At 45.4% G+C, this 27,869-nt stretch overlaps 1 protein-coding gene across 6 annotated transcripts in view; it reads left to right on the top strand.

The window, feature by feature from the left end:
• The window catches only part of EEPD1 (endonuclease/exonuclease/phosphatase family domain containing 1), a 156,225-nt gene that overhangs the window by 62,273 nt on the left and 66,083 nt on the right, over positions 1-27,869 (top strand). For all 6 annotated transcript variants that reach the window (XM_065542133.2, XM_065542132.2, XM_065542131.2 and 3 more), the window contains exon 3: positions 22,428-22,479. In XM_065542133.2, the coding sequence (XP_065398205.1) occupies positions 22,428-22,479 (52 nt within the window). The remainder of the gene's footprint in view (positions 1-22,427; positions 22,480-27,869) is intronic.

Genomic DNA, 27,869 nt, shown 5'->3' with positions numbered 1-27,869 from the left:
ATGTGCTCTTATAATTGCTATTGTAAACAATTCCCTGCCCAGAGAACCTAACTGGCTGGTTTGTGTTACAGGGAGAGAGGGGGGATTGCTTTTTGCTGATTAGCGAGGCCATGGGCTCTAACAAAACCCAGAGGTGAATTTCGCCTGGCCTAAAAGGAAGAGAAGCCTTGCTAAGAGGTGAAAGGTCAGCACTGAATGCCAGATGAGGAATTTTGGCTGGAGTATTAATTTGCAATCACAGACCCTGTATTGTGTTAGCTAACTAGCATATTTTCAGTATGCTCTGAAAGCAGAAATTTCTTTTTCTCTTGTGTGTTCAGTTAATCACTCTTACTCTTTCCCAGAGAAATGAAACAAGATCTTAAGATGGTGGCAATGAGTGGTTGAGAACAGCAACAGTAAGCCTGGCTGGGCAGAAAGATACTCTGGTTGTTATTAAGAGCCGGGTAATGGTCCCTAGGGGCCTAGGGCAAAGCCGGTATCATTCTGTTTTCAGTTGCACGAGGGGGCCTCATTTATACTGAATGCATTAGTCCCCCTTGTCCTTGGGGATATCTTCCAAGACTTCAGATGTACCAAACCCTATATACTGTTTTTTCCTATCCGTACATACCTATGGTAAAGTTTAACTTATAAGTTAGGCACAGAAAGAGATTAACAACAACAACAATAAAATAGAAAAATTATAACAGGATGGGGAGGAGGAAGAGGAAAAAACTAAAAAAAATTATAACAGTAGACTGTAATAAAATTTATGTGGATATGGTCTCTCTCCTTCTCAAAACACCTTATACTTTACTCACCCTTGTTCTTGTGCTGATGTGAGACAATAGGAAGGCTGCTAAGTGTCTAAAGGATGGGAAGCATCTGCAGATGAAGACGCTGAGCAAAGGGAGGGTTCACATCCCTGGTGAGACAGCGGTGCAGTGTGAGACTGTGAACTGTATATTTCCAGAATTTTCCATTTAATATTTTTGGACCGTGATTGACTGTGGGTCACTTAAACCATAAAAAAGTGAAACTGCAGATATAGGGTGACTACTGTACTATGTGAAAATATCACCCTCTTTTTGCTAAAAACATGTGATCAAATGTAAAGTTGGGCCTTAGAAATAGGCATGTCATGATGGCTTGACAAGCTTAGGATGGGAACGTTAGGAGGTGGAAGAGAAGTAGACCGGTGGGAGGGAGAACGGCAATTTTGTCCAGATGAGGAGGGAATTTGGTTAATAAAAGCTTAAGGCTGGAGCCTAGGAGAAAGGACTGGAGGAGAAGCGTTAATACTGGGTTTTAGGTAGAGCAAGAAAGTGGGGTTTCGGGTTGGTATCTGGAAGTCTGTAGGAAGTTCCCTACAGAAAATAAGAGAAATTATTTTTCCTTTGTGGGAAATATCAAAAAACAAATCATTGGATTGTAACATACTTTGAAATGCACCTTAGAAAATAAGATGGATTGATGTCTGAATTAGGTGGGCAGATGTGTGATAATGATAATGCTAATTGTGGAATGTAGGCAGTGTGTCTATGAGTCTTCACCATGTAGTGCCCTAAACTTTCTTGTAGGTTTAAAAAATTCATAATTTAAATGTTAAGGAACAAAAGAGCAACTAGATGGCAAAGCCTAAACTCGTGGACATTTTACAGGAAAAAAAAAAATCAAGCAACAAGGAATTTCCTATGAATTCCAAAATATAAAAAGTAGGGACCTTGCTGGGTGTGGTGGTGTACATCTGTAATCCCAGGACTTTGGGGGGCCAAGGCAAGAGGATTACTTGAGCCCAGGAGTTTGAAACCAGCCTGAGCAACATAGCAAGACCCTGTATGAAGGAAGGAAGGAAGGAAGGAAGGAAGGAAGGAAGGAAGGAAGGAAGGAAGGAAGGAAGGAAGGAAGGAAGGGAGGGAGGGAGGGAGGGAGGGAGGGAGGGAGGGAGGGAGGGAGGGAGGGAGGGAGCGAGGGAGGGAAGGAAGGAAAGAGGGAAGGAGGGAAGGGAGGGAGGGAGGGAAGGAGGAAGGAAGGAAGGAAGGAAGGAAGGAAGGAAGGAAGGAAGAAAGGAAGGAAGGAGAAAGAAAGAGGTGGGGACCAAAAACAGCCCAAACCCCTAATTACTGACCTGATAGTTGGCCAGCATGCATTTAAAGAGAGAGAAAGAAAGAAAGAAAAAGAGAGAGGGAGTGTGTGTGTCTACTTCATTCTCACAGGCTTGGATACACATAAAGAGATACATAAAACATGGAAGATTACAGTATTTGAGGGGAAGCTAGTGAATGGAAAGGAAAGGTAGGAAAATCAGACAAGATTGGCCCCTGGAAGTCCATCTCACATGGTCTGAGCAGGTTGCAGGAGGAAGAGCACAGGAAATTGCAAGTACAGAGGGGAACAGGCCCAGCTAGAGTCCCCTCTGCTACCAGGTGAGGTCATGGAGGATGGGGATGCTGTCCCCACAGTAGATGCAGAAAACTAGTTTGATCTTGTTGTTTCTTATACTTCCTCCAGTGAAAGCCAAAAAATAACCAAAGAACAATTCAGGAAGAACAACTGGGAAGAAGGGTGTTAAAAATGACTTTTTCCTGAAGGAACAAATACCTTCAGATGATGTTTGCAGCATTTTCTGATTTTATTGAGCAGATGGCTCCTCCTTGGGTGAAAGCATGTTGAAAAAAATTAAGGGAGAAGGAAAAGGCTCAAGTTCCAAGGAGAAGTCCCCAATTCACTTGGGTTAGGGAGATGTTAGTTATAACCCAATTAACTTGGGTTAGTGAGGTGAACAGTACCAATCAGAGAGCCCCCCTTGCTTTGGAGACATCGGACTTGTATCATCATAACCACGTGGATTAAGAATAACCAAAAAGAACCTCATGGAAGTTCCGTAGCTTCATCTCTTGCCAATTGGATGTGACACTGGGGAGTAAGTTTGGGATGAAAGAATGAAAGAAAGAGGTACCTGTAGAAGCCCTGAGCCCCAGTGGCAAATGGCATTTTGCTCTTTCTCTTCATTTAGCCCTGTTGTCCTCATCTCTAAAGCAGAGCTAATGGCATCAACTCCGTCTCATATCCTGCAGAGAACATGAGAATGTCTCCGATGCCTGTGGTTCACAGTGTGTCAGATGGTAGGCTGAGAAAAATGCTCTCTCCTTCTCCTTTCACCCTCTGCCCATAACAAATGTATAACTACACTGAATCCTTTTGTTTTTTTGAGATGGAGTCTTGCTCTGTCGCCCAGGCTAGAGTGCAGTGGTGCAATCTCGGCTCACTGCAACCTTGACCTCCTGGGTTTAAGTGATTCTCCAGCCTCAGCCTCCTGAATAGCTGGGATTATAGGTGCCCACCATCACAACTGGCTAATTTTTGTATTTTATTAGAGACAGGGTTTCACCATGTTGGTCAGGCTGGTCCAGCCTGGCCTGAAATAATCAGCCTGCCTCAGCGTCCCAAAGTGTTGAGATTACAAGTGTGAGCCACCACGTCCAGCCAACTACACTGAATTCTTAAATAATCAAGGTAGTAAGTTTTCTCAGTTTTGAGGGAAGAGTTTCATCCTTCAATTTAAAATAACCCAATATGTAATTTCTTTTCGACATTTTATATAACCTTATCTTTTGGAGTTTTGTTCCTTGTCATCTTTTAATAAAGAAGGTTGCATTTTGAATGAATATTACAGCTTTGAAAGTATTTAAGAGCCAGCTCTATGGTATATGTTTTGCTTATTATCTGTGTATCTTTCTACTTTTAGCTTTAGAAGATGGAGAACAAAACTGTTGTATAGTCAGCTCCAGAAAAGTTATAATATTCTTTGTACTTCTTTAAGGAGGATGAACCTGGATTGATCTGGAATTAAAGTGCTAACTGTTAAAGAATGTAATCAGATTATTTAATAATAATAACAGGGACACTGCAGGACTGCATGTCCCAGCCTGGCACCATAAAATCTGAACTCAGCAATTCCACCTTTACAGGAACATTTTCAGGTTATGGGTCAATCATTTAGATCCTGTTTTTTTAAGTGGCTAGAATACCAGTGTGATTTTGAGGAATGAAAGCTTTATATTCTGATCAGTTCTAAAAAAGGTAAGAATCATGTATGAGGTCATGTCCATTTCAATTCAGATAAATATTAATAACTGTCACTTATGGTATACCTATTATATACTAGAAGCAATATATTATAATAAATGCCATTTCAATGATTTTTCTAAATAGCTGCAATCATTATCCTGATTTTACAGATGAGAAAATCCAATCTCTGATCAAATGCCTTTTTATGGGACAGGTCCTCTGTGTCCTCCCCACAGCACACTGGTCACACATTTACATGTGCTCCCTGTCACTCATGCTCCCTTACCTGGCTTTATTTTTAATTCATTTATCATCACTAGACGCATTATATAGTGGCATTAATTTATTTTATATTGTATTCAGGATCCAGTGAACCCTTGAACAATATGGGGGTTAGAGGAGCCAATCTGCCCTGCCCTGCACAATTGAAAATTCACATAGAACTTTTGACTTCCCCAGAACGTAACTACTACCAGCCTACTGTCGACCAGAAGCCTTACTGATAACCTAATGGTCGATTAACATGTATTTTGTATGTCATATGTACTGTATGTTGTATTCTTACAAATAAAGTAAGCTAAGGAAAAGAAATATTAAGAGAATCATAAGGAAGAAAACATATGTTTACTAGTCATTAAGTGTAGTGGATTATCGTAAAAGTCTTCATCTTCATCGTCTCCATGTTTTGAGTAGGCTGAGGAGGACAAGGAAGAAGAGGGGTTGGTCTTGCTATCTCAGGGTGGCAGAGGCAGAAGAAAATCCACCTGTAAGTAGACCCACACACTTCAAACCTGTATTGTTCAAGGGTGAACTGTACATATAACATAAATATTACACATTATATAATTATGTGATAATTATATGATGTTTGTTGCAGATCCTTCCTGTCTTAGTGGTTTTAGAGTACAATAACAAAATACTATATACTGGGTGATTTATAAACAAAAGACATGTATTTCTCACAGTCTGGAGGCTGGTGAGTCTAAGATCAAGGCGCCGGCTAATTCAGTGTCTCGCAAGGGCCCATTTCCTAGTTCATACATGGCGTCTTCTAGCGGGGTCCCCACATGGTGAAAGAAGCAAAGCAGCCCTCTTGGGGCCTCTTTTATAAAGTCACTAATCCCTCATGTCCTAATCACCTCCCAAAGGCCTCACCTTCTAATGCCATCACCCTGGTCATTAAATTTCAACACAGGGGGCTCACACCTGTAATCCCAGCACTTTGGGAGGCCGAGGCGGGCAGATCACTTGAGGTCAGGAGTTCAAGACCAGCCTGGCCAACATGGCGAAACCCCATCTCTATTAAAAATACAAAAAGTAGCCAGGTGTGGTGGCGGGCGCCTGTAATCCTAGCTACTTGGGAGACTGAGGCAGGAGAATTGCTTGAACCTAGGAGGCAGAGGTTGCAGTGACCCAAGATCATGCTACTGCACTCCAACGTGGGCGACAGAGCGAGACTGTCTCAAAAAATAAATAAATAAAAGTCTATAATAAGAAATAAATTTTAACACAGAAATTGAGGGGAAGAGGGGGATATTGACACCCGGACCTCAGCACCTCCTCACTAATGCATGCTGGGTGGAGCTGGTGTGCAAGGGCTCTCGGGAGCCTTTTGTGCGCATCTCTTCCCAGCTCTGCATTGAGTCACACCAGATTGGTGACTTGAAATGGGCCTTGGTGGGAGTAAGGAAGACACCACAGAAACTGGCAAATGCGGCAACTCCTCTGCATCCCCCACCCCTAGAGCCAGTGGTTAAACACTGACCTGCAAGCCACCACTCCCTACCCCTCATTAGAATGTAAGTTTTGTCAGAGTCAAGATTCTGTTTTGTTCCTTGCCCTATCTCTGGTGTTGAGAACTATGCCGGGAACATAGTAGATGCTTAGTAAATATTGGTTGAATGAATAAAAAGCAGTGCATGCTTTTAAATCATACAAGTTTGGGCTTATCCCTGTGTGGACCCTGAATAAGCCACTTCATTGCTCTGAAGCTGTACAGTAGAAATCGAAATCCCTGCCTCTTCAGTTAAGGATTAAGATATCCCAAAAGGCAAGGGTCAGGGGAGAAGGTTGAAAAGTTAATATTGTAGCGTACAAATCATACAGTCAGTCCTTGAATACTTAGTTTAACTTTAGAATCTGCAGTTTGTTACAACTATGTCTGCAAGGAGAAACTTGCAGATGTAAGTAAAAATAATATAATCAAGGCTTAGCAGGGTACTGACACCTGGAAAACACTTTCAACTGAATCCTCTTTCTCCTCTTCATTGGTTCTTTGTACATTTCAGTCTGTTCCCCTGCCTTTTCTTCCAAATTTTCCAGGAATAAAATTGCCTAGTCTACTGTAGTTTTATCTCCTGCAGTTAAGCCAAGCCATTAACTTTCTAATGGACTTTCCTGTGGGGCCTCAGATCTAAATTAGGTTAAATGTTTCAGCTTTTTAAAAAGTGGCATTAAACAGGCAGTTTGCTGCTGGGAAAAAAAGGTTGTATGTGGAAGTGTTTCCTAGTGTTTGGTCAGCAGCCAGCCTGATTTTTACTGTTCATCCTCACCCCTGTTCAGTGGGATCTCAGTGGAGTGAAAGGTTTCAAGTTGACTGGAAGCTGAGCTCTTTCTCTGTCCCTTCCCAAGGTGGGTATGAGAAGGAGAGATCGATCCTTTACACAGGTAGGTAGAAAACGGGCCGACAGTCAGTCCAGTCATAATAGCTGGACAAATGTTTCCTTGTTTAAGGATGCATAAAGACTACAAAAAAAGGCTGTGGAAAAGCCCTGCAGAACAAGGTAAAAGCAAGAGCTTCTGTACATTGAGATAGAGTTTTTATTTTGAAAAACCATCTACAGCAGAATCCAGAAGATAGTTCTGGGAAAATGTGTGGCATCCTCAGTATACAGCAAAAGGATATGGTCTCCCTGGGACAGGAACAGTAAAACGTGAAGAAAGGATATTTGACATGGAAAAGCAACAGAAAGGGAAAAGCAAGGAGATGGATTCAATAAGGAAAGGTTTTAAGGATCCAATAGCAGAACTGAAATCCAAATTAGCAAGAGTATAGAAAAGTACTCATGTATAGTAAACTGAATAATGGCCTCAAAAAGTTTTCCATATCCTAATCCTTGGCACTTGTGAATGTTACCTCACATGGGGGGGAAAAAAAAAGTTTTGCAGATTTGATTAAATTAAGTATCTTGAGAGGTAGGGGGGTTTATACTGGGTCATCTATGTGGGCCTAAGTGCGATCACAAGTGTCCTTGTAAGAGACAGGAAGAAGGAAATGTGATGTTAGACAGGAGAGAAGGCGACGTGAGCATGGTGACAGACTGGAGTGACGAGGCCACAAACAAGGAATGCAGGCAACCACCAGGGACAAAAACATATAGGCTGTCCTCTCGAGCCTCCAGAGGGAGCGCGGTTGTTCCGATAGCTTGATTTCAGCCCAGTGAGCCTGAGACTTCTGGCCTCCAGAACTGAGGGAATGACCTTCTGTTCTGTTAAGTCACCAAGTTTGTGATAATTTGTTAGGACAGCCACAGAAAACGACACAAATGCCATGGAAAATCAAATCAGTGATATGAGTCGGGGGAAAAAAGTTGAGAAAAGTTCCGGAAAATATGAGAAAAGAAGAGAAGAACAAGAGACAAGGTTATCCATGTGGAAGATGGAACTGACCACCCACATTCAGATTTTTGGCGTTGGTGATTATTTAAATCAGTGATCCGTCATCCAAACTGTGATGGAAGGAAACCCCGTGCTCACGAGGAACTGTGCATGAGTATCAAAGGGCTCACTCAACCACATTCTGAACAAACTCAGAAGGAGACAGCCACATCTGAGCATACCCTGGGAATAATAAAGAATAACAAGGGGCCGGGCGCGGTGGCTCAAGCCTGTAATCCCAGCACTTTGGGAGGCCGAGACGGGCGGATCATGAGGTCAGGAGATCGAGACCATCCTGGCTAACACGGTGAAACCCCGTCTCTATTAAAAAATACAAAAAACTAGCCGGGCGAGGTGGCGGGCGCCTGTAGTCCCAGCTACTCAGGAGGCTGAGGCAGGAGAATGGCGTAAACCCGGGAGGCGGAGCTTGCAGTGAGCCGAGATCGCGCCACTGCACTCCAGCCTGGGTGACAGAGCCAGACTCCGTCTCAAAAAAAAAAAAAAAAAAAAAAAAGAATAACAAGGATAAGAGAAGGAGACAAGCATTTCATCCAAACAGAGAAAAAAGTAATAAAAATTAAGTCGACTTCAGACTTGTTCTGTATAACAAAGAGACTGTGTTTACGGAACCTGTCAGAAGATTAAAACATCTGGGAATTAAAAAAAAACAAAAATTTGGCTCTATTCCCAGGCCCCATAACACCAGCCTACGTGTGGAGCCTGAGAATCTGAAGCGTTAAAAGTTCTTCGATTATCAAGTAAGTTTGTGAACCTTCTACAAAATTTGGGGGTTACATTGCAACCCAAACAATTTTATGCTCAGCTGAGTTGCCTTTTGTCTGTGAAGCCAATCAGAAAGACATTCTCAAACATACAGGGGCTTAGGGAAGTATACAAACATGCTCCTTTCTTTAAAATTCACTTTAAAGACATGTCATAGATGCTCAAGAGTTAAAACAGAGCTCAAGAGTAGGTAACATAAGCACCAGATTCCATAAAACTAGGGAGCAGTTTAAATTATTGTTAAAAGTCTGATTAGGAAACAAATACAAATGTCAAAAATTGTTCTTAGAATAAACTATGTAATGGAAAGACAACAAAATGCCTGTCTTCTGGATCTAAACCTTAGAGTATTGCTAATGAAGATCAAAGAGGGAAGGGGAGATAAGGGTTGTGATGCTGCTTGTCCGAAATAGGATGGTATCAAGAAAAGGTTGTTTCGGTCTTTATTCTAATCCTCAAGAAGTGTTAGTGGCTAAAGAAAGGCTCTGAATGATGAGTACTAATAGCCTCCATTTAGAGAGGCTTATGAGCGAAGCAGTGTGCCAAGTACTTTACCTTAGTCACCTCTGCTGCCGGCCACAGAAGCGAGCGCCAGTCTCTTTCTCTTCCCACCTGCTGCTGAGTTCTTCAGGTTCCTTAAGACCCTGCAACCAGTAGGCAGTGCAGCTTGAACTGACTCTTGCTTCCTACATTAATATGAAAAACTTAAAATGAACACTGATAGATCCAAAAACATGTTTTGGAACTACTCAAATGCTTGGGAAATGGAAACGTGAACGCAGCACAAAGTAGACCCAAAAGAGTAACAGTACACTTTACTAATCAGGAAATAAATACACGGGGTGATTCCCCTAACAAGAGTGCACTAGAACGATAGAAAATAAAATTTAAAACCAAACTACTTAGAGATAGAAGAACACAATTCAAATAACCATTGTATCCAATAGGAGGTCAACACTACAACTGTAGACTACATAGAAAGTAACAGCAGACTGCATAATGAAACTTGAAACAAGGATAAATACATACTTAGAGAAAAAAGTATGGCTTTATATATATAATAAATCATTTAAACAAAAGAAAGTGACAGAGAAACCAAAGAAAACAGTGGAAAATTGGAGAAAGGAATTAAGATAAATGTGAACCTTCATTAGAAAAAGAATGGTACAATTGATAAATCCTGGTGCTAATTTTTCAGGAAACCAACAAAGTAGATTGATTTCTCACAGATCTAATTTTCAAAATGAGAAAAAATATCTACCCATCTTAAAGAACGGAACAGGGGGTGGCCAGAAGCAGATGCAGAGGTGGTTATTAAGTTTAAAGTGATTACTTGTATACTTTTATGCTCAAAATTTGAAAATCTGAATGGATTGGATAATTTTCTTAAAAAATAGAATATGCTGTAATTGATTCAAGCAGTTGGAAACCTGAATGGAACAAAAAACGTGGGCACTGTCCTCAAAGAAGTGCCCAGATTGTTTTGCAGACTAATTCTTTTAAACCTGCTAAGAACAGTTACTGCCCAAGTTCAATTCCACGGAGATTGTTCTGTGCTGACATCCTAATCCCGCACTTGTCTTTGGCGAGGAAGGGTGTCTTGGCAGTGACAGGATGCAACGCTGTCAGGGACGTATTTAGGAAAAGCAGCTCCTTCTCCAGAGCCCGTCCCTCCTCCTGGGCATGTCCACTGGTGTGCAGATGCTGATGGCCCCTGTGTTTCCTCAGCTCTGAGCCAATAGAGGAGGAAAGTAAGCATGGGGGAAAACAGGCCTGCAAGTGACTCCCATGATGTCTTCTAAAATTTGGTGATAAAAACAAGAGACAAGAGATTCTTGGCCGGGCACAGTGGCTCACACCTGTAATCCTAGCACTTTGGTTTTGTGGGGGGTTGTTTTTTGTTTCTTTGAGACGGAGTTTTGCTCTTGTTGCCCAAGCTGGAGTGCAATGGTGTAATCTTGGCTCACTGCAACCTCCACCTCCCAGGTTCAAGTGATTCTCCTGCCTCAGGCTCCCAAGTAGTGAGATTACAGGCACATGCCACCATGCCCAGCTAAATTTTTGTATTTTTAGTAGAGAGGGGGTTTCACCTTGTTGGTTAGACTAGTCTCAAACTCCTGACCTCAGGTAATCCGCCCGCCTCAGCCTCCCAAAGTGATGGGATTACAGGCTTGAGCCACCACACCCGGCCTAATTGCAGCACTTTGGGAGGCTGAGATGGGAGGATCGCTTGAGCCCAGGAGTTGGAGACCACCCTGGGCAACACAGTGAGATCCCATCTCTGTTAAAGAAGGGTGGGGGTATTCCTTCATTAATTTCCTCAGAAGTTAACCTGGAACTTTGCTTGAAAGGGAAAGGAGGTATGTTCAGACATCTGGATTGATGCCATTTGTGAATCTGACTTTCATGAAATTTCTTAAGTAACTCCACCCCACATAAAACAAATACAGGCCAGGCATGGTGGCTCATGCCTGTAATTCCAGCACTTTGGGAGGTTGAGACAGGCGGATGACATGAGGTCAGGACTTCGAGACCAGTTTGGCCAACATGGTGAAATCCCATCTCTACTAAAAATACAAAATTAGCCAGGAGTGGTGGCACACACCTGTAGTCCCAGCTACTCAGGAGGCTGAGGCAGGAGAATCACCTGAACCTGGGAGGCAGAGGTTGCAGTGAGCTGAGATTGTGCCATTGCCCTCCAGCCTGGTCAACAGAGTGAGACTCCATCTCAAAAAAAAAAAAAAAAATGCTATGGAAAATCAAATCAGCGATGTGAATGAAAGAAAAAGTTATTCTGCAGACACAGGTGGGGCCAGGCCTGCCAGGATTTTACACAATTGTGTTTGATTTAAGTCCTCCTCAACTGCCTACAATAATGGATAGGATTGTGATAGATAGGAGGATATTCGTGTTTATCGATGGCAGAATTTGAAACATAATCGAGATAGGGTCTAGTTTTTGTCATGTGAGGAGAAGTGTGCCAGGCATTAGGGAGGTTCCTTGGGTTACATCTGGGACTTAGAAATGAAAGGGGAATGTTCTTAGTTTTATGACTAGGGCTGTTATTAAGGATGAACATTGATTAATAGGTTTGTCACAGGGACATGTGAGTAGAGAGTGGCCATTGCCCCTGGCCTCTGGACCCTGGCTGTGATTACACCTTCACTCCATGTTCTCCTCTTGGGCCTCCTGTCTCCCTTACTGAAACAGGAGGGAGAGCCCCTCTCTCCCCAGGTTTATGCTGCTGAACCCCTCTTCTAAAAGCACGCGTGGAAACCCCTTCCCTAACGTTTGCTGTACAGTCCAGGAGACAGTGTGGGCTGATACATCAGGTACAGGGTCTGTGTTGCCAGCATTGCTGGAGGCGCTGGGGTTTGGTGTGGGCTCTTCAATTTAGGGTCTTCACATTTTTCACTCTTTTTCTTGCAGAGGAGGGTGTGGAAGTATTATATTATAAAATAAAACTAGCCCAGGCATCATTTACAACTTTCAGGACATTTAGTTTTCTTCCATATCCTGCAAATGGTGATTATGCTCTGAGAGAAAAACTGGGTCCCGTGACTATATCATTTGGGGAGGGAGGGAAGGCATGGGGAAAAGAGAGAGAGAATGTGAATGCACAGCTTTGAGAGGGACTGTTTTTGCTCTAATAATTGCCTTCACTTGGATAAGGCTAAATATCTGCTGGCTTTGAGTTTTTCTCCTTGGAAAATCCTGCTGTGAGAAGCCATCCAACATCTTGTACCTAGATTTTAATTCGTCATTTCTCCTTCATTTCTGTCCACTTCTCACCCTCTGAAACCTGGCATCTGCACCACTCCCTGCAGCTGCTGTCTCCAATGCCCCCAGCCTTTGCTTGCCTGGCATTCTGTAAATTCTGAACAACTGGCTCCCGCCCCTCTTGCAGCACTGTCTCCCCATGGCTGCCGGCCGTGCACTCCAGGTTCCCCTTCTACCTTCCTGACAGTCCGTTTGCTGCTTCCATGACAGCCTCCCATTCCTCCTTCCAGCTGTTAAATGTCGATGGCCCTTGGGTGCCTATCCTGGACCGTCTTCTCTGTCCTTACAGCCTCCTAGATGGTCTTTCCCCTTCGTCACCATCCTCCCGCTCCTGATGTCCAAATCTATAGCCCAGGACTTGCTGAGGTGCAGCCAGTTACCTCCTCAAACTCCACTCGGAGGTCCTAAAGCCCCGAACCCCAGTGTGTCCAAGACGAGACTCGCATCTTCAGCCCTGCTTGGCTCCCTAAGTAGATGGTCCCTTCAGCACCCAGTTTCACAAGGTGGAAACTGGGGTGATGTTTCTTTCTTGTTCCCGTCATCCGTTCATTCATCAGGCCCTACCAGCTGCTCACTTGTGTAGAATTAGCCCAGTGCTAGTTGCCTGCACAGGCCACCTTCATCTCTTACCTGGACCCATCCTGGGTCTCTCCACCTCCAGCGTTGCCACCCCCACCTCATCCATTCTCCACAACATGGCCATATTTTTATTAGTTACTTTCTGTGCCCCCAGACCTCTGCCACATCACTGCCCTAAATTATTTGTGACTACTCCTTGCCAGACTCCTTGATGTGACTTGACAAACCCTCTCAGCAGGGCCAGCCCCACCTGTTTCTGCAGAATAATCCTTGAATTCCTACCTCCCACCTTCAGGCCCACCTCCCCATGTCCCTGGTCGGCATGCAGTCCCTGAGCAGGCCATGCTCACTCTGGCCCCTTGTTCCTTTGCTCTTGCTGTTCCTGCCACCCTACGTGGAACACTCCCGTCCTCCGCTCTGCTGTGCAGGCCCGAAGGTGTCAGCTGACAGGCCACTCCCCAGGAAGCCTCCCAGCTTTGTGCATGCCCTTCCAGCAGGCACATGGCACCATGTGTTTGCCTCCTGAGAGTGCCTATCACGCGGCTGATGCACTTACCTGGTTCCTCCATTAGACTCAGATGTCTAGGGGCAGAGGCTGCTTTTGCTCGTCATTATGTCCCTAGCACCCAGGAGTGCCTGGTGCATAGTGCATAACCTTAGATCTTTTATCCATACAGTGAATGAATGGATCCATCATATAGCATTCATTCTCTACCTGTTACATACTGCTGTGTCTCATGGACTATACTATGTCATTTAATAAATGCAATGGTAACTCAAAGTGCCAGAATCCTCAGAGAAAGGGAGCCAGGGTGAATCCTGACTCTAGTATCCTTTAGGTTATAATCTATTCTGGAAGCATGAGTGTCTCTATAGTTGAGTTTATCCTTCAAGTGCTTTTGAAGCATCCATAGAGTTATCCCATATCTATCTTTTTGGGGGCTGTCAAAGCTCATGCAGTCTGTGTCCCATGCCATCCTGGACTGCAGGGGTGCCGTCTGGCTTCTGTCTCCTCAGTGCTGCCGCCTGTTTTCTGTGCTGTCAGTGTCTGCCTGGCACTTTCCCCATCACCCTCTTTAATCCCATTATAGATCTTAATTGCATGCATTCTAGGTCTTTCTAAGTGTTGCTCATCCTGACTTCAGAACTTGCCCTTCAAGCTGTCATTTATCTAAATAAATCACCGCTATCAGCTGCTTTTGTGTGATTTGCCACTCTTCTCAATGTAAGGTACAGAAAAAGAAATTATAGTTAATTGCAGCTTTCATCTCCTTGGGGCTCTGCTGTTCTCAGAGTATGAGGACCAAGCTCCAGGCTGCTAAGAGACAGAACCTCTTAGGCCCGGCTCTACTGGTCCATGTTGGAACCCAGGAGAGCCTCAGGGAGACACTTCCCTCTTCCTCGGACATATGCTGAAGCAGCTTCCTAACCCCTGTGGGCCCTTGTGGAGGGCAGGAACTGTGTGTTCATCTTGTCCCCCAGACACATGCCAGTTTCTGAAATACAGGAGGTATTCAGTATAAGTTTGTGGAATCGCAGAAGAAAGGAGGGAGGAAGGGGCAGAATTGAAAATATGAGGGCTGGGGGCAATGGCTTAAGCCTGTAATCCCAGCACTTTGGGAGGCCGAGACAGGTGGATCACGAGGTCAGGAGATCAAGACCATCTTGGCTAACACGGTGAAACCCCGTCTCTACTAAAACATACAAAAAACTAGCCGGGCGAGGTGGCGGGCGCCTGTAGTCCCAGCTACTCGGGAGGCTGAGGCAGGAGAATGGCCTAAACCCAGGAGGCGGAGCTTGCAGTGAGCGGAGATCCGGCCACTGAACTCCAGCCTGGGCGACAGAGCGAGACTCCGTCTCAAAAAAAAAAAAAAAAGAAAATATGAGATATCAGATTCCCTTTCAGGGCAAAAAGTTAGATGGTGTCAAGTGGAGGATTTCGTACATGGGCTTATTGCTCCTTCATATGTCTGAAATTTCCTCCCAGGGAGTATCTGATATACTAGAAGAATCTGATATCATAAATACTGAAATAAATACCGTAAATTGGAAGGGTTTCCAATAAGGTTAGAAATAAAATCAGGACAGTTATATAACAGGAAGCATCTCAGAATACCCTTAAGGACTGCAACTCTCAGGAGGACAAAACAGCTTTCTGAAGAAATCCAAAGTTATGAACAGCTCTAGCAGTAGCTTCTTAATATTAATATGCATTGCTCTCATTTTGAAACACAAACTATGTAGATCTGAGTGTCTTATCATCTTCTCTCCCCCTGCCCCTAAAACTATCCCATTTATGTTGCTGGGGATTTTTTGTTTTTTGTTTTTGTTTTTGTTTTGAGATGGAGTCTTGCTCTGTCACCTAGGTTGGAGTTCAGTGGCACAATCTTGGCTCACTGCAACCTCCGCCTCCCAGGTTCAAGCAATTCTCCTGTCTCAGCCTCCCGAGTAGCTGGGACTACAGGCACCTGCCACCACACCCAGCTAATTTTTTATATTGGTAGAAGAGATGGGATTTTACCGTGTTAGCCAGGATGGTCTCGATCTCCTGACCTCATGATCCGCCCGCCTCGGCCTCCCGAAGTGCTGGGATTACAGGCGTGATACCGCACCGGCCCTTGCTGGGTTTTAGTAGTGTAGGAATGTCTCCGGTTTTTGTTTGTTTGTTTTTGCCCCTCCCACTATTGGTATTGGTTTTAGAGCAGATAATAAATGGGTTTTTATCTCATATGCCAATTTCAGTAGATTGGTTGTGGCTCACTGGACTGTTGAGAAGGATTTGGAAGCTGAATCTAAGTTCAGTGGGGGAGAGTTCTGTGGAGGCTGGGGGTTGGAGGGTAGCACTGTGCATGCCAGGCCTGTGCCAGGTGTGTTCTAGAGGACAGTAAGTGATGAGAGCAGGACGTGGCATCCTTCAGGTTTTGACTTAAATCAGAGTCAGCTGAAGTTATTTTAATGTCATTTTCATGTCAGAGCCTGAAATTGTTGGTTTTCAAATCTTGTTCTGTGGCTGATTGTAGTATCTTAGTAAATAGTAGGGAGAAAAATAGAGCTGAATATTTTAACAGTGTTGAGACCTTTTCTCTAAACTGTTGCCATCTGATGCCTGATACTAAATTGGACTTCATGACCATAAAAGGGGCAGGAATGGGAGACTATTTGAAAAGTCCCTCCAGTGTAAATATTTATCATGGTTATTTCAGAGGCAGATTAGGCTTCTGAAATTTGAGCTACAACTGGATAGTCCTAACTTAGCATATAAGTTGCTGTCCAAACTGGTGACCTGGAATCTAGATTTGCACAGTGGAAATCAGAATGTGCTGAGGAGTGGCCAATGGCCTTGACCTGCCACCAGGCATATTTTATGAATGACAGTCCGTTACCTAATTCACGTAGCACCTTTCACCAAGGGAGGATCCACCCAGCCATCTTATTTGAGGCATTCTTTTCAGAAGGAGAAACCGAGGCATGGCCTTTGCTATTACCCATTCAGGCTGGAATGTGTGAGCTATGATAGCAACTTGGCCTGAAGGCCTCCAGGCCTGGTCAGCAAATAAATTCCTTGAGCGCTTTCCATGTGCCAGTTGTAGACACCACAAATGTAATTATGAGCAAGAATGTCTCAGTCCCCAGCCTCAAGGAGCTTCCATGCTTGTTGGGAGGAGACAGACAAAAGCACCCCAATAAACTCATGCTTCAAGGTAGCACAAAGACCACTGAAGAAAATAACATATTGTGACCTGGGATGCTGGTTTAACTCTGGTGTCTAGGGACAGTTGCTTGGAGGAGATGACATTCCCAGTAAGACTGGAATGAGGGGATGAGACAGATGGTGTTGGAAAGATCCTGGGGAAGACCCCTCCAAGCCAGAGAAACAACAAAAGCAAACCTGCCTAAGAGATGAAACAAAAGCCAATGGGGTTGAAGCAGAGAGAATGCCCACACTCCTGTCCATTAGCCTGGATGTTTGCTAATTTGTTGTTTGTTTTTTTGGTGGGTTTTTTGTTTTGTTTTGTTTTGTTTTTTGAGACGGAGTCTCGCTGTGTCACCCAGGCCAGAGTGCCTGGCGCGATCTCAGCTCGCTGCACCCTCTGCTTCCCGGGCTCAAGCGACTCTCCCACCTCAGCCTCCTGAGTAGCTGGGATTACAGGCGCCCACCACCAAGCCTGGCTAATTTTTGTATTTTTAGTAGAGACAGGGTTTCACCATGTTGGCCAGGCCAGTCTCGAAGTCCTGACCTCAAATGATCTACCCGCCTTGTTCTCCCAAAGTGCTGGAATTCCAGGTGTGAGCCACCGTGCCCGGCCTGATTTGGTGGTGGTGGTGGTTTCTTATAAGCCGTGAAAACCTTGATTACACTTCTTGAAGCTGCTTTTAAATTAGCCATTGCATTTGGTGAGACAGTGTTTGCTTATGGTACAAAGGGTATGAATAATTCTATAAATTAAGGTGAATTTTTTAAATTGCCTAATTCAGACCAGATATGGTGGCTCACACCTGTAATCCTAGTACTGTGGGAAGCTGAGGCAGGCAAATCGCTTGAGCTCAGGAGTTCGAGACCAGCCTGGGCACCATGGCAAAATCCCATCTCTACTAAAAATACAAAAATTAGCCTGGTGTGGTGGCATGCGCCTGTAGTCTGAGCTGCTTGGAAGGCTGAGGCAGGACAATCGCTTGAACCCTGGAGGTCAGAGCTGCAGTGAACCAAGATGGTGCCAGTATACTCCAGCCTGGGTGACAAAGTAAGACCCTGTCTCAAAAGAAAAAGAAAAAGTTGTCTAATCCCTTTGGAGGGAGGCATGTGCTTCACAGTGGGCCTATTTCTATTCTGTAGAACCTGTGCAGGTTGCTGGAGGTGGGGAGGAAATTACCAGTGAGCATTCACACATGAGCTGGGTGGGCAGGGAGTGTTGTGACACCATCCACAGCTGACCCACTCCCTAAACAGCTCCTTGGAGCTCTCATGCTTTTACTGTGTGCTGAGTCCAGCCCAGGCCTCCCCCACAGCCTCCAGCCCAGGTTTCCCCCACAGCTTCCACCAGGCCTCCCCCACAGCCTCCAGCCCAGGTTTCCCCCACAGCCTTCAGCCCAGGCCTCCCCCACAGCCTGTAGCCCAGGCCTCCCCCACAGCCTCCAGCACAGGTTTCCCCCACAGCCTCCAGCCCAGGCCTCCCCCACAGCCTCTAGCACAGGCCTCCCCCACAGCCTCTAGCCCAGGCCTCCCCCACAGCCTCCAGCACAGGCCTCCCCACAGCCTCTAGCACAGGCCTCCCCCACAGCCTCCAGCACAGGTTTCCCCCACAGCCTCCAGCACAGGCCTCCCCCACAGCCTCTAGCACAGGCCTCCCCCACAGCCTCTAGCCCAGGCTTCCCCCACAACCTCCAGCACAGGCCTCCCCACAGCCTCTAGCACAGGCCTCCTCCACAGCCTCCAGCACAGGTTTTCCCCACAGCCTCCAGCCCAGGCCTCCTCCACAGCCTCCAGCCCAGGCCTCCCCCACAGCCTCCAGCCCAGGCCTCCCCCACAGCATTGACCACCTGCTCATTGTGTCCATGAACACTTCAAAAGCAACATGTCAAAAAGGGGAAAATACCTCCCCTGTCAACCTGCATGCACTTCTCAATCCTGTCACCTTGGTTGCTGGCTGTAGCCTCAGTTCAGGCACCTGCACTGGAAACCAGCAAGTCATCTCTCCCCTTGGTGCCTCTATAGACCTCCTCTGTGATCGCTTTTTTTCCCAGCTCTCCTTCCCTGACAAAGCTAACCTGGTCCCTCCAGGAATCCTCTGGCCTCGGCTGGGCCCGGTTCCTCTCTGCATCTCTGTTGCCCATTTGGCATACATATTCTGGACATCATATTCTGAACTGGCTGTGAGTGCCTTCCAGGCAGGGAGTGCCATAGCAATCATGGATCCTTGGTCACTTGCACACAGTAGGGCGCTGTCAATGTTTGGAAAACAAATGAGTGGCTGAGCAGGGTCCCTTTACAAGTGATGGCTTTAGCTATTTGGGTGACTGTTTTTCTTTATATTCTTCTGAATGTATTCAAATTCCTCACAGTAAGTAGCTATCAGATAGTTTTATAATTTTTTATGGCAAAATGTTTATAAATAAAATTTAGCATTTTAATCCTTTTTAAGTGTACAATTCAGTGGCATGGCATAAAGTACATTTACGTTGTATAATCAGCACCATTCATTGTCTCTAGAACTTTTTTTTTTTTTTGAGACAGAGTCTCGCTGTGTCACCCAGTCTGGAGTGCAGTGGCGTGATCTCTGCTCATTGCAAGCCTCGACCTCCCAGGCTCAAGAGATTCTCCTACCTCAGCCTCCCGAGTAGCTGGGGTCACAGGCATGGACCACCACACCAGGCTAATTTTTTGTATTTTTAGTAGAGATGAGGTCTTGTTGAGAGGTGACAACGTGCGAGCCGCCCTTGCTCGCTCTCGGCGCCTCCTCTGCCTCGGCGTCAGCTCTGGCTGGGCTTGAGGAGCCATTCGGCCCGCCACTGCGCTATGAGGGCCCCTCTCTGGGGCTGGCCAAGGCCGGAGTCTACTCCCTCTGCTCGAGGGGAAGTGTGAAGAGAGAGGTGCGGGCGGGAGCTGGGACTGCGCGCTGCGCTCCCCACGGTTTTCAGGTGAGCGCGGGCTCAGCAAGCCCTGCTGGGCTTGATCGGAGCCTCCGCTGGGCTTGACCGTAGGCTGAATCCCGTGCCTGGACTGCCGTTCCCTCTTCGCAGGTTAGTTGGCCAGGATAGCAGGCCTCTCTTTCTCGCTTCTGCTCTTTTTCTCTTGATTGTCTGCGATGAGCTCCTTCTGGGCTGCCGCAGTGCCCGGGTGTGGCAAAGTCCCGTTTGGCGAGTACCAGTGAGAGGTGAAGCCGGCTGGGCTTCTGGGACAGGTGGGGGCTTGGAGAACTTTTTTGTCTAGCTAAAGGATTGTCAATGCACCAGTCAGTACTCTGTCAAAACGGACCAATCAGTGCTCTGTGTCTAGCTAATTGGGTGGGGACTTGGAGAACTTTTCTGTTTAGCTAAAGGATTGTAAACACACCAATCAGCACTCTGTGTCTAGCTAAAGGTTTGTAAATGCACCAATCAGCACTCTGTCAAAATGGATCAATGCGCTCTCTGTAAAACGACCCAATCAGCTCTCTGTAAAATGGGCCAATCAGCAGGATGTGGGTGGGGCCAGATAAGGGAATAAAAGAAGGCCACCCCGCGCTAGCAAGTCGCAAGCCATTGGGGTCCCCCTCCTCCCTGTGGAAGGTTTGTTCTTTTGCTCCTCTTTTACTCCTCGCACTAAATCTTGCTGCTGCTCACTCTTTGGGTCTTTGGGTCTGTGCTGCTGGAACACTGACTGTGAAGGTCTGTACCTTCACTCTGGAAGTCAGCCAGACAATGAACCCACCAGCAGGAACAAACAACTCCAGATGTGCCGCCTTTATGAACTGTAATGCTCACCGCCAAGGTCTGCAGCTTCACACCTGAAGTCAGTGAAACCACGAACCCATCAGAAGGAAGAAACTCCGGACACGTCCAAACATCAGAAGGAACAAACTCAGGACACACCGTCTTTAAGAACTGTAACACACCGCGAGGGTCTGCGGCTTCATTGTTGAAGTCAGTCAGACCAAGAACCCACCAATTCCGGACACGTTGTGATGTTGTCCAGGCTGCTCCTGACCTCCTGAGCTCAAGCAATCCTCCTACCTTGGCCTCCCAAAGTGCTGGGATTACAGGTATGAGCCACTGCGTTGGCCCTCTAGAACTTTTTCTTTATCCCAAAGTGGATACAATACCTCTCCATTCTCTTTCTCCCTCAGTCCCTGGTAAGCACCATTCTGTTACTGCAAAGGGGTCCCAATGCATACCCCAAAAGAGGGTTCTTGGACCTTGTGCAAAAAATTTGGGGCAAATCTATAAAGTGAAAGCAAGTTTATGGTAGAGTAAAGGAATAAAGAATGGCTGGCTAAGGTCAAGCGCAGTGGCTCACGCCTGTAATCCCAAAACTTTGGGAGGCCTAGGTGGGTGGATCACTTGAGGCCGGGAGTTCAAGACCCACCTGACCAACATGGTGAAACCCAGTCTCTACTAAAAATACAAAAATTAGCCGGATGTAGCGGCGCACGCCTGTAAAACCAGATCCTCGGGAGGCTGAGGCAGGAGAATGGCTTGAACTCAGGAGGTGAAGGTTGCAGCGAGCCAAGATCATGCCACTGCATTTCAGCCTGGGTGACAGAGTGAGACTGTCTCAAAAAAGAAAAAAAAGAATGGCTAGCTATTTTTATGGTTATTTATTTATTATATGCTAAACAAGGAAAGGGGTGGGCAATTCCCAGAACTGAGAGTTCCTCCGCTTTTTAGACGCTATAGTGTGACTTTGTGATGTTGCCATGGCACCTGTAAACTGTCATGGTGCTGGTGGGCGTGTCTTTTAGCACTAATGCATTATAATTAGCATGTAATGAGCAGTGAGAGCGACCAGAGGTCGCTTTTGTGGCCATCTTGGTTTTGGTGGGTTTTGGTCAGCCTGTTTACCACACCCTCTTTTATCAGCAAGATCTTTAGGACCTGAATCTTGTGCCGACCTCCTATCTCATCCTGTGACTTAATGCCTAACCTCCTAGGAATACAGCCCAGTAGGTCTTGGCCTTATTTTACCCAGCCCCTATTCAAGATGGAATCGCTGTGGTTCAGATGCCCCTGACAATTCTACTTTCTGCCTGTGTGAATTTGATTACTCTTTTTTTTTTTTTTTTTTTGAGACGGAGTCTCGCTCTGTCGCCCAGGCTGGAGTGCAGTGGCCGGATCTCAGCTCACTGCAAGCTCCGCCTCCCGGGCCATTCTCCTGTCTCAGCCTCCTGAGTAGCTGGGACTACAGGCGCCCGCCACCTCGCCCGGCTAGTTTTTTGTATTTTTTAGTAGAGACGGGGTTTCACCGTGTTAGCCAGGATGGTCTCGATCTCCTGACCTAGTGATCCGCCCGTCTCGGCCTCCCAAAGTGCTGGGATTACAGGCTTGAGCCACCGCGCCCGGCCGAATTTGATTACTCTTAAGATACCTCATGTAAGTGAGATTGTATAGTATTTGTCTTTTGTGACTGGCTTATCTCACTTAGCATGTCTCCAAGGTTCATCTGCGGTGTGGCATGTATCAGAATGTTCTTTGTTAAGGATATGTAATATAGTCCATTAAAAGTATGTACTCCATTTTGCTTATTCATTCATCTGTTGGTAGACATTTATGTTGTTTCTACCTTTTGGCTATTGTGAATAATGCTGCTGTGAACATTGGTGTGCAATTACCTATTCGAGTTCCTGCTTTCAATTCTTTGGGGAATATACTTAAAAGTGAAACTGCTGGATCATATGGTAAAAATTATTTTCAAATGTAGAAACATTTTAAATACTTTCAAAATGGTCATTTTGATTTAAACAAAAGGTCATCTTAAGATGGCAGGTGACATAGAAATGCAGGATGAAATTTCAGCCTTTTGTTCTTGTGACTTGTTTGATGATCCTTGGTGACATGAAATGATTTGTTTTTCAAGTGTGGTTTTGATTTTTTTCTTACAGCATCAAGCTGCTAGCTGTGCAAGAACTGCTTGACAGAGAGGCTTTGGAAAAGGTAAATATTTTACTCTTCCTTCTACATTCACAAACCAAGAACAGAGGGCCACGCATAAGAAAAATTCAACTCCCTGTCACCAGAGACAGCCCCTACTGAAAAGACGGTCAGTTATTTTGTATTCCTGACAGTCATGCTGAATTTTAACCTCAGCCCCCTACCTTGCTGACGTTGTGTTCACACCTACAAACTCTGGGTTGTGTGGGGGTTGTGCGAAAGGCAGAGGCTCGCGCTGCAGGGGGCCATACTCTGGAGGAGGCTTTCTGTGCTTTCAACCATTAGGAGCCAGAGGCCTCACGCGTTCCGGAGTCTGTGCTGGCCACCTCACTGCATTTCTGCTTGCTGTGTGTTATTATCTGGGTGTAGGGATGATGGAATTGAGACCCAGTGACTTGCCCAAGGCAAATGAACTAAGTAGAAGAGTGATGATTTGAATCCCAATAGTTCCATTTCCAAAACCAGTACTTCTCTATTCAGTAGTCAAGTTTTTATCTCTTTTTAGGCTACTACTGAGGATTGGGAAACTGCCTCCCTGCCCCTAAACTAACGTTTTTTAGCAGAGATGGGGTTTCACCATGCTAATGTTTCACTGTGCCTTGGAAGAGACCCCCAACGTGTCTTGGCTTTCTATGTTCAAGTCAAGCCTGGGGTTGGGGATTTTTTGCCAGTTGTGGGTTTAAGTTTGGCATGCGTGGTGGGGTGGGCTCCACAAAAAGGGCTGGGTGGGCACCGAGGAAGCCAGGGCCCCCTACTTGCCCACCAGGGGCCTCCCAACTGATACCAAGCTCTCAGACCCTGAGGAGCTCAGGACTCTTCCTGCATGTGTAGCTGCAGGTGATAATTAGAATCTGTGATGCTAACGTGAAGCAACAGCACCCAAAAAATACTCATTTATTTTTGGTTAGAGAGACAAGCACTTGAACTGTATTTGTTTATTTTTGGAATTTAAAATATTTGAGGGGGCCAGATGAGGTGGCTCTGCCTGTAGTCCCAGCACTTTGGGAGACTGGAGGGTTGCTTGAGCCCAAGCATTTGAGACCAGCCTGGGCAACATAGTGAGACCTCATGTCTTCAGAAAATCAAGAAATTAGCCAGGTGTGGTGGTCCCAATTCCATGGGAGGCTGAGGCAGGAGGATCACTTGAGCCCAGGAGGCTGAAGCTACAGTGAACCAAGATCATGCCACTGCACTCCAGCCTGGAAGTGAGAGCAAGAGACCCCGTCTCAAAAATAAAATGTTTGGATTAGTAGTCAGTCTGCTGGTTGACACTAAGACAAATAAAGTATTTAAAATGAACACCAACCAGTGATGTGGGGGGAGAATGGGGCCTGAGCACTGCTTTGGATTTGACGTCCCCTCAGCCTCATTTCTATCTTGGGTAAACCAAGGATAGAGCTGCTGCCTGACCTCAGAGAGGCAAAGCGAGAAGCAAATGAGTTAATGTAGCAAAAGGGCTTTCTAAATGCCAAAGCACTCTACTCATATTAATTCTTAATTACTTATATTAATTCTTAATATGCATTCAGCCATTAAAACATAGTGGGTCAGGCTATAAAAGACATCACTGGGCCAAATGGCAACATTGGATGTGGATAGTAAATGAGATGAAGGTATTGTATTCACATTAACATTTCCTGAAGTTGATAATTGGCTTGTGATCATGTAAGAGAATGGCCTTGTTCTTAGGCAGTGGTTCCCAACCTTTTTGGCACCAGGGACCAGTTTCCTGGAAGAAAAATTTTCCACAGACCTGGGTTGCGGGGATGGTTTCAGGATGAAACTGTTCCACCTCAGATCATCAGGCATTAGATTCCCATAAGGAGAGCACAACCTGGGGACCCCTGTTCTTAGGAATTAACACAGGAGTATTTAGGAACAAAGAGGCATGGTTATAACTTATTCTCAAATGATTCAAGAAAAAGATATAGTGACATATATATATCAGACATATATGCTGACGTATATATAGAGAGAGAAAGATGAGAATAACTCATCAAGTAAATGAGGCAATATACAAACAATTGATGCTTCTGTGTAAAGGGGGGTGTGTGTTCCTTATGTGTTCTTGAAACTTTTTTAGTTTCCCCCCTCAAAAAATTGTCATCTTAGTATTCATCATGGTTATTTGTTTTATTTCTCAATTTAAAAAAAACCGTCAGATGGCTGGGTGCGGTGGCTCACGCCTGTAATCCCAGCACTTTGGGAGGCCAAGGCAGGCAGATCACAAGGTCAGGAGTTCGAGACCAGCCTGGCCAACATGGTGAAACCCCATCTCTACTAAAAATACAAAAAATTAGCTGGGCATGGTGGTGCACACCTGTAGTCCCAGCTACTCAGGAGGCTGAAGCAGGAGAATTGCTTGAACCTGGCAGACAGAGGTTGCAGTGAGCTGAGATTGCACCATTGCACTCCAGCCTGGGCAACAGAGCAAGACTCTGTCTCAAAAATAAATAAATAAATAAATAAATAAACAACCAGCCAACCATCAGACAAAGCTGGCAAATGTGGAGCCTAGTGCTGGGGTATATCAAGGATATCAGTATAATAAAAATGCAGGTGCCAAAAATGGTTATGGCTGGGCACAGTGGCTCACGCCTTTAATCCCAGCACTTTGGGAGGCTGAGGCAGGTGGATCATTTAAGGTCAAGAGTTCAAGACCAGCCTGGCCAATATGGTGAAACCCCATCTCTACTAAAAACACAAAACTTAGCCAGGCGTTAGTGGTGTGTGCCTGTAATCCCAGCTACTCAGGAGGCTGAGGCAGGAGAATCACTTGAGCCTGGGAGGCAGAGGTTGCAGTGAGCCCAGATTGCGCCATTGCACTCCAGTCTGGGCGAGAGTAAGACCCTGTATCAAAAATAAAATAAAATAAAATAACAGTTATGTCTTTTGAGCTGTGTGTAGACCTGATTTAGAGAGGCTGCTGAGCCAACCCAATCCGTTAGTATTAACTACTTGCAAAACCTAACAGAGAAGTAGGGTCAGGGCTTACTGTGGCTGGTGGCGGAGCCAGTCGTGCTGCCCTGAGGATTAGATTTTGATGCTGAGGCTGCAGTGGAGCAGGCCCTAAGCCCACCTAACTGGATTATCTTGGATTACTTACTTTCTCGTGCCTTAGTTTCCCAGTTTCTAATTCTAATTCTTAACTCACAAAGGTTTTAAGATGACTAATTAGGTAGTTCATGTAAAGGACTTCAACACTGTGCCTGGCACTCAGTGATCTCCAATAGTTAGCTGCTGCCCGTGTTCTTTTCTCTTCTTCCTCCTCCTCCCCCACCCTGATTCTCTCTCCCCAAGTCTGCTGATGATTTTTGTACTGTTCCCTCCATCTCAAAATATGACTGGTAAGAAGCTTTACAAGATGGTCTGAATACGCACAGGGGCCAGCAGGCAGCCAAATTCACTGAGTTTCCTCCTCCTTCCTTCTGTTCATTCATTCATTCATTCCCTTATGCTACAGGCATTTGTTGAGCTTCCAGTGTGCCAGGCAAGTGGCAAACATTTCTTGAAAAGTTCAAAAGCAAACAGTCATTATGCGCTTGATAGCCAGTTACATTTTGAGTGACATATAATATATTACCTGGCGTAGTGCTATTTTGTGCATCAAGATTGGTCCAGTTGAGGCCAGGCGCAGTGGTTCACACCTGTAATCTCAGTACTTTGGGAGGCCGAGGTGGGCGGATCACCTGAGGTCAGGAGTTTGAGACCAGCCTGACTAACATGGTGAAACCATGTCTCTAATAAAAATACAAAAAAAAAAAAAAAAAAAAAAAGCTGGGTGTGGTTATGGGTACCTCACAGCTACTCAGGAGCCTGAAGCAGGAGAATCTCTTGAACCAGGGAGGTGGAGGTTGCAGTGAGCCGAGATTGCGCCACTGCACTCCAGCCTGGGCAACAGAGTGAGACTCTGTCTCAAAAAAAAAAAAGGATTGGTCCACTTGATATGCTGGAGTAAGATGAGTTCCTAAAGGGCCTCGTGACTTACTGATTCCCTTCCACCTGGACTGATTAAAGAGCCACCAAGAAAAGTTATTTGTCAAATGTAGAGCTTTGCCACTTGAAGTGTTGCCCACAGACCTGCAGCATTAGAAGCCTGTTAGAAACGTAGAATCTCAGCTCCCTGAATTCAGACCTCCTGAATCAGAGCTGCATTCTAAAAAGCCCCCAGGTGATTATGTGCTCGAAAGTTCAGGAACGCTGCTGTAGAGTATCATTTATTATCACCATTGCTGTTATTCACTAGTCAGAAAGAATCTATGAGTTGTCAATTTGACTTTTATGGCCAATTAAGCTCTTTTTCTTTTCTTTTTTTTTTTTTTGGCACCAAAAGAGAGGAAGTAAACACAGTCATTTTATTTGTGAGAACCCAGTTTTTATTTTTAGTTCACCTGCATCTTCCTTTCATTAAGAAAATAGTCTTAATAATAGGTAGAGCCAGCAAAAAAGGGCTCAGTTAGACACACATTCTGCAAACCTCAAACCTCTTTTACTGCCATGCAGCTGAGCTTCAAATGACAACCTGCCTTTGAGTTTTGTCATCACTGAACTCCCGACACCCAGCTGTGATAGAGCTGGTCACTTCTAGCCAGATAGTCCCAACAGTGGGGACCTGCACAGGCCTCCTCTTTTAAGATGGAAGCTATTCTAAAGGGGCCATTTCCTTCACAAATACTGGTAGATTAAATTTGAACAATAAAAGATTTAAATTATGTAAAACCTAATATAAAAAGCTAAAAAGAAGTAGCAGTCTTTCAAGGTCTCATAGAAAATAAGTGCTTTTTCTTGCTAATATTAGGCCTTGTTATTAGGATCTTAGTATTTTAAACTTAAAATGACCAGCCATTTGCCTAAGCATTACATGGTTTTAGGTAGACGGCCTTCCCATATTTAGATGTGCCAAGATTTTCCTGTTTTCCGCAGAGCCCGGAGCCAGCTCTGAGGAGGTTCCCAATTGGCAGAGCCGAGTTCTCCTCCCGGTGTGGCCTCTGCTGAACTGCTCTGTCTGGCAGAGGATCTTGCCTGAAGACCCCGGCCCCTTTCCTAGTCTGTGTAACTGCTATCTGTGGTTCCTTCCCACTCTTCAATACCTGGGCTTCATTTTTCAGAGTTGATTTCTTTTTTTTTTTTTTTTTTGAGATGGAGTCTTGCCCTGTCGCCCAGGCTGGAGTGCAATGGTATGATCTCGGCTCACTGCAACCTCCACCTCCTGAGTTCAAGTGATTCTCTTGCCTCAGCCTCCTGAGTAGCTGGGATTACAGGCATCTGCCACTATGCCCAGCTAATTTTTCTTTTCTTTTTTTTTTTTGAGATGGAGTCTCGCTCTGTTGCCCAGGCTGGAGTGCAGTAGTGTGATCTCGGCTCACTGCAACCTCCACCTCCCAGGTGCAAGT

This window comes from Macaca fascicularis, chromosome 3, assembly GCF_037993035.2.
Source record: "Macaca fascicularis isolate 582-1 chromosome 3, T2T-MFA8v1.1".
Classification (NCBI taxonomy): Eukaryota; Metazoa; Chordata; class Mammalia; order Primates; family Cercopithecidae; genus Macaca; species Macaca fascicularis.
Note: the sequence above shows the minus strand (reverse complement) of the source record. Positions and strands in the feature narration are given on the sequence as shown.